The sequence below is a fragment of the Populus euphratica genome, unplaced genomic scaffold (assembly GCF_000495115.2).
Source record: "Populus euphratica unplaced genomic scaffold, PopEup_1.0 scaffold101.1, whole genome shotgun sequence".
Lineage (NCBI taxonomy): Eukaryota > Viridiplantae > Streptophyta > Magnoliopsida > Malpighiales > Salicaceae > Populus > Populus euphratica.
The window spans coordinates 806,019-817,694 of NW_011499894.1; the positions used below are offsets into that span (position 1 = coordinate 806,019).

The 11,676-nt window shown below is 32.2% G+C and overlaps 1 protein-coding gene across 5 annotated transcripts; it reads left to right on the plus strand.

Annotated features, from left to right (window-relative positions):
- Positions 1-5,091, plus strand: LOC105131811 (protein cornichon homolog 1-like). 5 transcript variants are annotated; one of them, XM_011034975.1, is made up of 5 exons: positions 1-189; positions 626-807; positions 2,464-2,586; positions 4,423-4,516; positions 4,894-5,091. In XM_011034975.1, the coding sequence occupies exons 1-4, from the start codon at positions 118-120 to the stop codon at positions 4,481-4,483; spliced, it is 438 nt and encodes a 145-aa protein (XP_011033277.1). In that variant the 5' UTR covers positions 1-117; the 3' UTR covers positions 4,484-4,516; positions 4,894-5,091. The 5 variants fall into 5 exon arrangements, with proteins under 5 accessions (XP_011033277.1, XP_011033276.1, XP_011033278.1 ...); XM_011034974.1 differs by lacking the exon at positions 4,894-5,091 and having other exon boundaries at positions 4,423-4,832; XM_011034976.1 differs by lacking the exons at positions 4,423-4,516; positions 4,894-5,091 and adding an exon at positions 3,940-4,161.
- Positions 5,092-11,676: the final 6,585 nt, after the last annotated feature.

Consider the following 11,676-nt stretch of genomic DNA (forward strand, 5'->3'; position numbering starts at 1 on the left):
TACTCTTTTCTTTTTTTTTTGCACAAGAAAAAAAAACAAACAGAAAAGAACACCCCACTCCCTCTGTACTCAGTTCCTCACGGATTCTCTGCCCCGAAGAAGAAGCAAGCAGAAACGATGTGGAATTTGATTTTCTGGATCATCTGTTTGCTCATCAACTTTGGCCTCCTCGCTATCGTCTTTTACGCTGTATTTATTATCTTCCTTTCCTCTCCTTCCAAATAAACCCCTACTCTACATTCATTCTCTGTTTGCCGAATACTCAGCATTATAGAGCTTCCAAGTTTCTTAATCGCCGATTTTTTCTTTTTTTGCTAATTCTTTCTGTTTATTTGGTTTCTAAAATTAATTTAGCTAAATATTCATGCTAAAATTAATTATTGATACCAGAGTTTGCGCGCAATTTGAATTTTGAACTATTACTATTATTATCCACTCTTGTATACTATAACTTTATTTATTATTTCGTTTAAGATGTTAGCGATACTGTTATACTAGTTTGTTTGGCTAGATTTCGATCCCTGAGAAAAAAAAAATAGATTCGATGGCAGTTATTGTGGATATTAGGATTGGTATTTTCTTATTGCTGTACTTGCTTGCTTTTAATTAATTTATTTATTTGTAGCTTCTATGTTTAACGGACTTGGAGGTAGACCAGATGGATCCGTTTGTGGCGACGGCTAACATCAACAGGTGGATTCTGCTTGAGTTTGCTTTGCAAGCTGCACTAAGCATTCTTTTACTCTTCACAGGTCACTGGATCTTGTTTTTGGTGGCAGTTCCTCTTACCTGTTATCATGCAATGCTGTAAGTGTTCTGAATACTCGTTCATTCTCTCTAACAAACTGATATTATCGTTCTTCACAGCTCCATGTTGCAATCTACATTCCTTGCCTTCGCTTTTATATTGCCAAGTTGTCTGCATTGTTTAACTGCAACAACCGGCATCGTTTTGGTTTTAACTAAGAATTTGGTATTTGCGCATGCTTTACTTGGGAGATAGGTTATAGAAGCAGCTTCCTTGTGAGATGCAGGTGAATTTTACATGTGGACTAGGCATATACTCTTGCATTTAACAAAAAATATTAACGAAAAAGTGAACAATTTATACTTTTTTTGTTTCCAGGATATAAATTGAAAATGCATTTGACCTATGGCTTAGAATCTTGCCCTTAATAACACATTTGAAATTCTTTTCCTGACTTCTAGTAGTAATTAGTAAACTTTGTGAAATGCAAGCTAGGCCGTTTCTGTAAGTTTTAATATGTGTTTTGTGACTAAGAGATTTTCATTGTCGCTTTGTTGTGTTTGAGTTGGAGAGAATCATGGTGTTGGATCGCCAGATGCATTATATAACAAGCATTAGCTCAATGATATTTCTTCTACTGTTTCACATGGGGTTCGTTGTCTACTTGGCAATGATGATCAAACGATGATCCTCATGTAGCCTGCACCCTGCACCCCTCACCATTTCCAATTCAGCCTCATAAATGTCCTTATCTTAAATCTAGTGCTATGGATCAGAGCTTTTGGTTTACTGTCAATCCTTTTCTGTTTGCATATCATCACAGTGCCTGTTTATATTTAACATAATTAAATATTAAGAAAAAACAGCAAAGCTCCATTTGCCATTAGAGAACCATCAATCTCTCAGAAGAACTGGCAACTTTTTTTTCTAATGCCTCCCACTGAAATGCCATAGCTCTGCTTTCTAAGAGTAGTGTGTCTACCAATTTCATCATAGTGATTCCCTCAAAATTGTAATAACCTATTTTTATCCAATTAAGTGCGAAAAAGAAGAAGAGTTGTTTTTTTTTCATTCTACTTCGTGAGATTAATTAGCAGCTTTGAAAAACTTTAATTATCTTGTGTTCTGATCCCACATGAGATATTTTGCAACAAGATATATGGTACTGCTCAAAAGGAAACCAATGGGAATAGTATTCATAAAAAAAAGATGTGTGTTACTTCTCAATTATTTGAAAAAAATTGATAAATAATCCTTGGTGGGGCCAATTATATTGTCAAGTCACATGCGAGACCGTTTGGGAACGCTGTGCAAATTGCGTTCCACAAAAAATGAAATTTTTTTGCTGCTAAAAATTAATTTTTTTGGATATGTTTTGAATTGTTTTGATGCGCTGATTCCACGTTCCACAAAAAATCAAATTTTTTTGGGTATGTTTTGAATTGTTTTGATGCACTGATCTCTAAAATGATTTTTTTAAAAAATAAAATAAAATCATTTTGATGCATGTCGGCACAAAAGGCATTTTGAAAAGCAATTGTAACCACACTCTAACATAGATGATTTGTGATGTGAAAATGACAATGACTGGCAAAAAGGAATGGAAATTGAAAGGTCCTCAGTGAGGTTCCTGATCCATATTAATAATGAATGTGTTTGCTTTAAGCTTTATGTGCTCGTGTTTAAAATGTATATGTCGTCCCACAATATTGCAGGTTTATTAGACGGCAACATCTTATTGATGTCACTGAAGTTTTCAGAAACCTCAACACTGACAAGAAGCATAGGATGATCAAGCTTGGTGTCTACATGATCTTCTTCACAGTTTGCGTATTTAGGTTTGTTCTGAACTATGTATATAACTATCCTGGTTTCTCATTAAGTACATGTTTCAACTATCTCTTGGTCTGATATATGTTTTCCATTCCGTTTGGGTATAGAATTGGTGCGGGCATCTTATCACTGTTCAACTCTGAAGAATTAGATATCCACTCATCGTTTTTTGAGTTCTAGAAACTTACCATTATTAGCCTGGAAGCTTGATACTTTTTAGTGCTTTTAAATAGGAAAGCATTTGATCATATGAGGGGCTACCAGGTTTATGGTTTCGTGGTTCTGCATTTTTTAGAAAAAGTAATGCTGGCATAAAGTATTTGACCTATTTTTCTATTATTGCACCAATTCTTTATCTACACTCTACATAAAACTGTGCATAAAATTGAAAATAAAACTCCAGTCATGGCTTTGAATTTCATTGCTTTTCTCTTGTACAGTTGAACATGTACATATATTCATGTAACTAATTGTATCTAATGAATCTGGCTCTTCCATGTATAGAGAATCTTAAGTTCCTCCTTTGGCCAAATCACTTACTATCACTGTTAAACCATTGACGTAATAGTTCAGGAACCTGATGCTGCTATTTTGACTTTTTCCCCTTAAGTTATCATTGCTTACTGCACTTCGGTAAGAGGCCAAGAATGTAAATCAACGGGTTCATAAAGCTGTGTTTGTTTTTGTGTTAAAAACCGCTTTTGAATTTTATTTTTTTGGGCTCCAAATTAATTTTTTTTATGATTTTGGATCATTTTGATGTGCTGATATCAAAAAAGAATTTTTTTAATAAAAAAATATTATTTTGATGTATTTCCATACAAAAAGCTCTTTGAAAAACAACCACTACTATAATCTCAAATATTATCTTAGTACATTGACAAAAATCATGAAGGCAGTAGAAGACATAAGCATGTAGGGGTATGCAATATGCATGTGATATTAATCTGTTTTTGGCTTATCTTTCTCACTAGATAACCGTGATTGTATGTTAATATATGTCATTATTGAAAAGGAGTATTTTAACCTCACATCAGAGTATTTAATAAACAATTACAAGTGGCATTCATTGACCATGCCAATGGTTTCCGTTTTTATCCAAGAATGAAGCTGACACCGAACTGTATTGAAGATTGAACTCAAGTACAAGTCTTTGTTTGGCAAGAGTATCTATTGTGAGTTAATCTGATAATCATTGTGAATGCAATGAGTGTTGCAGATCTGACCAGGTTAGAAGGTTTTATGTACTGTAGGTTTGCCAATTACCAAGCTGTTTAGAATTCGTAAGAATAATGAAAACATTCAGATTCAGATATTCAATATGTAGGAACTCAAACTAGCATGTGTGTATTATATTGGCTTATCTTGTGGAGAAAGGGCATAAGCCTCATGTTATGGTGGTGAGACTAAGGAGGGACAGAATATTTGTGAGGTGAAGGATTTAAAGATGAGTGCAACAGGGTCAATTAGGATATGGCCTCCAGGACCCATCTTGGGGTGTATTATGTATCTAGGCTGCTGTTTTATGTTTGAATAAGAGAGTGTTCTCTCTTCACTACAGTTTCCAATTATTATTTTTTTAACGAATATGTTTGCAAAGTTCTCTTTACATTGCTTTTAGCTTCCAATTTTGCAAAGTTCTCTTTACATTGCTTTTAGGTTCCAAGATATTTGTTGATTATTTGTGAATTTCACATGGATTCTGTGGGAGGGCTTTTCTTTGTGAAGGAGTGGGCGTACCATTTTGTGTCCATTACCCATAAGACACCTGCTCTCTACCTTTCTAAAGGACCTTGAACTCTTTCTCTAACCTCTATGCTTATAAGAAGTTCTTCTTGCAGGGTTGTGTTGTTTGCTGTCAACCTTATACTAAATGACGACGACGACTTTGATTCACATTGATCACTACTATTCGAATGGTTTTAGCTGCACATTTTAAGTGGGTTTTACATCTCTGGTCCAAACAAAAGGATGAGGAAATGAATTTTAGCCTAGCTAATTATATCTTCTAACGTTTATGTTTGAAGGAGCGCTATCTAATTATTTTCAATGTCGTCAGTTTTAACATGTAATATGCTTACTGATTCATAGAGTTGCTTGTAAGCTGGGTCTTACAATTAGGTGGTTCCCACGAGGATGTTAACATATCACTGAAAAATTTGGAATGCTACATGCATCAGCTATCGTTTGATGGATACATTAATCTGTGTCAAGTATATAATGACCTGCATTTTAGTCCCCTGTTTTTCTTGATCGAATGGCTTCTTCAAATGTCTTTCATCTGATTGATATACTTTCGTGTGTTCTTACAGCTACCTGCAGTCATACAGGTAGCGGGCAGTCTGTTTGCTGCCTTTGTAGGAGTCAAATGTGTATGTATTAGGAAGGGGCGGAAGTTTTGAATTATATTTGCCTCAATCTTATCAACCTTGCTCTGCCTGTAATATGGTATGTTGAAATATGTTGTTGGGGCGAAGCCTTGGTCTAAAGAAAATCGTGATTATGACATACAACCTTTTCTAACTTTTACTCTCGTCTCAAGTCATCATGTTTTTTTTATTCGAACGGTAAATATAATTTTAATCGCTTACTTGTCAGCCAGTACTTTTATTTTTGTGATTTAGTGTATTTAAGAGATTAAATTCACCTAGTTAGAATTCAGGGAGACGTTATTTATGTTTGATTTTATTTTTGGTTTATTTAAGTTATTAAACTTGGTCTTGCTTTAGATTTGATTTGGCATGTTAGGCTCAGGTTGGATTTAATAGGTAAACAGGTCAATTAAAATGATGCCATTTCAATATTAAATGATGATTTGTATTTTTCTTTAAAGTCAAATTGGGTTGATTGGATCATAAATTGACTTGTTGGGTTGTTTGAGTTTGGTTGGGTCAATTCTCATCTAGTTTTTTAAAACCCGGCTTAGGCTAGGTATTGGGTTGATTTACTAGGCTGGCTTGAACAACACTGGTTTAAGCGGGACATTCATTGATTTGAGATCACAGTGCGTATCAAGTAACGTGAAAGCCAGGGCTGTAGTCCTCCCTGGAGTCCGACTAGAAATAGGACATCAGTTCTTGAAAACAGTCATCTTACGGCCAGTACAAGCTTTGCTGAGCTGGGCTCAATAGCCATGTGATGAGCCTACAATTACAACTCTAATTCGAACTTAAAAGCTCAAAGTATCAAATAAGTCGAACCCAAGTGGAAGTGGAGCTTCAAGGTCTGGACTCAATGTGAATTTTGTTCAGATTGTATGGAGCTCGCCTCGAGGACTGGTAGAGTCTGGATTTTGTAACTGAAGCTCCTTTCTAATCTCTAGATTAATTTCGAAGAAGTCTGTCTTTCATATGATGAAATTGAATGAAGTCATGTTAGATAGGTTTAGGTTGCCGATTTCAACCCTCAATCTGGTCGGGCCCAAAACCTAGGCTAGGATACTGGATTGATGAGTTAACTGAGCCTTGGTGAGGCTGTTGAAAACGCAGCAAAACTTTAACTGCTTGGAAGTTAGGGCTATTTGTTTTTATTTTCTGTGTTTTAAAAATATTTTTTATTTTAAATTAATATTTTTTTTATTTTTTTAAAAATATTTTGATATATTAATATGAAAAATAATTTTTTAAAAATAAAAAATATTATTTTAATATATTAAAAAAAAAATCACTCGTTTCGCTCACACTTAGATGGAAAGCTGCCTGCGGCGTCAGCATGGGTCCACTTTATCCTCCTTAAGCGTTCTGTTGGTGACTTTACTGTAGGCAGCTGTACAATTTCTGCCCTTCCTCCTAGTTTGTACAATAAAAAAGATGCTAATAATTGCTGATTGGACCCTTATGAGGAGAACATCATGAAGGCCCATCGGGCCCACTTCTCCACCTTTTTCAGTTGGATCCTAATCCAGATGGGAAAACTTTTAACCACCTAGATGCGTAGACCCTACACCAACAACACCAATTGGTTCGTGACATTTAGTGGCATGATGGGTCATTTTCAGGAGCTGGACTTGATCGCAGTTGTCTTCAGCATTTCCCTTGTGGACCAAGCATCATCAAGGCCTGCTTTGGTGTTTTGGGCTACAACCACTGGGTCTTATTCAAGACGGGTCACTTTAAAGCAAGAAAACAAGACTGACCGTCAGATGTACCTCCTTTCTCTTTTTATAATTAAAGGGTGTCTGTATTATCATGCGTTATACTTTTTAAAATAATTTTTTTATTTCAAAATATAATAAAATTATTTTTTTTATTTTTAATATCAACATAAAAGACCATTTTCATGTCACTCTTGCAGCATCTTGTCATAAAAATTATGGTATCTTTCGTTTATAGAAGTTTGAAAGGCTATTTTCATGTCACTCATTGCAGCATCTTTTCATAAACATTATGGTATCTTTCGTTTATAGAAGTTTGTAGGGCGTTGTTAAGATGTTGCCCTTGTCTACAGCTTCATTGTCTAATGAAATTTAGGCAATAAAGCATAAATAATAATATCTCAATGAATAAGTTGCCGGTGCGATGATGTTTGGCTCTTTAAGGACTTGACGTTAAAATCCCATGAAATTTCACGCTCGGATTATAATTATTTACCCCAAAAAATCGAATTAAATCAAATATGGATGTATAATGTAAAGATTTTGTAATGATGTCCTAATCATTTATTCATGAGGAGAAACCCTATCCAAACATTTAACCTTCATAGATTAGTTGTTGATATCACTAGAGACATAACCTTTCATTAGATGTTGATTGTTATTATAACGTCATAATCACAACACTCCTATCTCTTCAGGCTCTTAATTGGAGAAAATAATGTAAATATTACGAGCAAAGAACATCCTAAATTCTTCCATTCCTTAACTAAATCGAAAGTATAATATCAATAAAAACAATGTCTAATTCAATCACCGTCGAAGGCTTGGCCTACATAGTAGTGAGTTTGTCCCTTGTGTTACCACCACCACCCACGAGCAATACTAATTAAGCACCATTCCCTTTCACTGTCGAGTACACAGTGTTTCGATGGCTAAAGCAGCATTACAAAGCACCATTCCCTTTCACTGTCGAGTACGGTCAGTGTTTCGATGGCTAAAGTAGCATTATTTCCTTCTACTCTCATTATCAATGTCTCCGCTGCTACAAGCTCTCCCTTCACTTCCACATATTCCACCATCGGTACATGACCAGTGCTGCCAACTTCACACTCTCACGTCCTTTTCAGCTTTGCTTGGTGCACAAAAACACCACAGCGAGATAAATCAGTCATATATTTTGAAGATATTGCCTAAACCTTGCCTTAAAACACCACGTCCATTCCTAAAAAATATCATAGGATCTAACCTTGCTTGCTTCCAAATATGCCTGTTAATCCCTTCAAACAACTTGAGAGGAGAAAATGACCTCTTTAGGCTAGGCCCTCGACTCTGAATTGGACAATTGACCATGGTTCAGTCTTGTACAGAGCTGTAGCTTGCAGTGACGCAGATGCCCTAAATCCTGGCCCGGAAAAGAAGCCTGAATCCTCCGTAACTTAGCCTTAATATTCTACCATTTTCTTCTATTAATATGAACATTAACATTGACCAAAAAAAAATTAAAAGAGAAGAGGTTTTTACTTTACCTCTCCTTGCAAAACACTGCTACCTATAATTAATAGTGTTTTTTCTTCTTTTTTTTACTTCCTTTTATTTTCCCCATACAATTTATATTTTTCTTTTTAATTTTATTTTATTTTTTAACATTAGATTTATTAATGATTAAATTTTATAATTTATTTTATTATAAAATTATCCTATTCTTATATCATAAACAACTAGTTTAATAGGTTAACTTAATTTACTCGAGTTTTTTTTGTTAATTAATTTTTTTTTTTCAATTACATCCTTAAATATTAGGTTGTTAACAATTAGATCTAATGATTGATTCCAGTTTGTTTTTTTATGAAATATGACTTAGGTTTGATGGATTAAATTAGGTTAACTTGATTTATTTAGGTTGTTTTTTGTGTTATTTTTTAAATATTTTTTTCAATTTTATTTTTCAATACTAAATTAATTGAGAATTAAACTTTATAATTTATTTTATTTTGCACTCTATTGGTTTATCCTGGCATTATAACCTAAATTGTGAGTTTGATAGATTAACTTGAATCAACTTAATATATTTCTGTTTCAAGACCCAGGTTATGAGTTTAATAGATTAATTTGAATCAACTTAATATATTTCTGTTTCAATATTGATGAAAAAAAGTCATCTTGAATATTTGTTTCAAATTAAATTATATTTTTATAGGTTAATCAGGTTGAATTTGAATTCATCAAGTTCACCAAGTCATATCGAGTTAATCTCTATATATTTTATTTTTTTATTAAAAAAATATTAACACTTAGATATTTTTTTATATTTAAAAAAGTTTAATCCAACATGTAGTGTTAAGCTATTATTATTCTAGAAACTTCTAAAGTTTCAAGTAGATTTCTTTTTAAAAAAAATGTATCTATATTAACAAAATACTAAACCTTATCATTTAAATTGTTTGACGATGAAATTAATATATATAATTAAAACGTTAGGGGCTATAGTAAAATTTGTTGGACTCAAGAAAATAATTATAATAATGTAGGAGTGTTTTATGAGGGGGGGGAGAGAGAGAGAGAATGGGATCATGGGCCATCTTCACGTGATAGCTTGGAGAATGAGGTCCACGGAAGTGGACATTCTCCTAGTCCTAATCATGGATATTAATACGTGGATTCTGGGGTTTGGAAAATCTTTTGTGGTCCAAATTTCCACCTCATAATAAAAACTTTAGCCTTTTATCAATTTTTGTACGTACAAGTTTAGCCTATTTTTTTATTTTTTTTTGTCTCTTTTCTTTCTTGGGATGGTAGGGGCATAGCTATTAAACTAGGTTTTTTTTTAATTATTTTAGATATTAATATGAAAGAAACTCAATAATTTGATAAGTGGGATTAAACTTGGATGAGATTCTTAAATCAACTCTATTATTTAAAAAAAAAACTAAAATGATTTGTTTTTATATAAAACAATTAAATTGATAATTAACAAATTAATTCATCAACATAATGATTTGAACTTTAAATTTTAATTAGATATCAATTTACACCTAACATCTATAGATCTATGAGAGGTACAGTAACACAAATCTATATTTATTTTGAAGAACTTGTGTTTCTAACATCTATAGATCTATGAGAGGTACAATCTATATTTATTTTGAAGAACTTGTGTTATTATAAAGATTTTTATTCACGCTTATCTATCTTATGTTTCTCTTGAATAATAAATATAAATCAAATGATTTGAGTTTTATTGCACACTATGTTATATGGCTATATTTTTTAAGTATATAACTTGTGCCATATGGTTCCGAGATTTCAAAGGATAGCTAATAATATCATTTGTATTCTATTATTTAGAATTCCCAAGGATTTAAAGTGCTTGAACAGTTAAATGTATCTATAATATAATTCAATTATAAAAAAAATCTCTAAAAAACAGATAAACCATTTTAAAATAGGGTGATATAAAGTAGGGATGGTCCTTGTTACCTCACAGACGCAAAAATGATTAATGTAAACATTAGGAAATGTTTTTTTTTTGTTTAATCCATTTTTGTGCATGCAAGTTTGGCTTGTGCTTGAACATAGAATTTGTCACGAACATAGGTTAAAATTGTCAATGAACAAATATTTTGTAATGCGCATCCTCATATGCAATTTATTATATATTTCCTGTCAGCTAATAGTTTTATGATTTAACTTTTTTATATATTTTTTTTAAATTGTATTTTTTTTCAAATTAAAATTATAAAAACTACCATGAAACCATAAATAACAAAGATTTAGGTTATGTTTGGGGATATGATAGGTGGCATTCAAAATATTTTTTGATTAAAAAATATTAAAATAATTTTTTTATTTTTTAAAAATTATTTTTAATATCAACATATAAAAATAATATTAAAAATTATTTTAAAATAAAATAAAATAAAATTTAAAACAACACACTGTGAACCGCGTTAACACTCTTTGTTGGGCCACCGTAACTATCATTATGTGTAGGTCACAGTCAAGCAAATTATTGTTAAGTAGATATCGGCAGATGGCTATCCAATCCCATGCACCGACTCTCATCAATGCCTGTGTTAGTTCGTGTGGGCCTGAACGAGAATCATGGCTGGCCTCTCTGAAAGCTAGTTCTCTTCCACATTGCGCCACAAGAACTAACCTTTCAGATTATGGCCGTGGCCACCAATTTCAGAGCTTCGCCTTCAAGATCACATTGGGTATTATTTATTTTGAGATGCTACTGCTCTACGATCAAACTCGAGTTTTCAATATAAAAAAAATCAAATGATTAAACCATGTATAATTAATTAATATTAAAAAAATATTTTAATCCAATAATTTAATTTGTTAAATAAGAAAACTTGTAGCCTCATAGTATATTATGTTTATTTTTTATAAAATAAATAAAAATAATAAAATTTAAAATTATAGCCACTTGATCATCAAAATTTTAACATGGTATTAAATAATCATCTCAACTTAATAATTTAAATATATAATTTATATTATTTTATAATAATAATAATAAATTAAAATTTATGATTGTGTTGCATAGCAGGCTAGCCTGGCTGGACAATCAGTATGCCAACAACCCTACGACGCATGATTTTTACATTTCAAGACTTCTTAGTGTCCGCTTGTAATTCCAGCACAAATATATGTTGGTTAAAATTTATATTTTTAATGTATTTTTGGATAATTTATAAATATGACGACATTAAAAATAATTTTTTAAAAATAAAAAATTTATTATTTTAAAAAATTTATAAATACAAATATTTTTTTAAAAAATTACTACTATGTTTCTAAACACCTACCTATAACCTTTGCTATTGGGTTGAGTTCTCTCTCAACAAATTCTGATATACTTGTCCATGGTTCTTTATTGAAGGTCTTGATCTGCCTAGCTAGATTGTGCATATGCTATCCATTTGAGGGCACTCCTGTTAAGTATGAGCGTGCATTATTTTTATTTTAAAATATTAATTAAAATAAGCATAAGCTA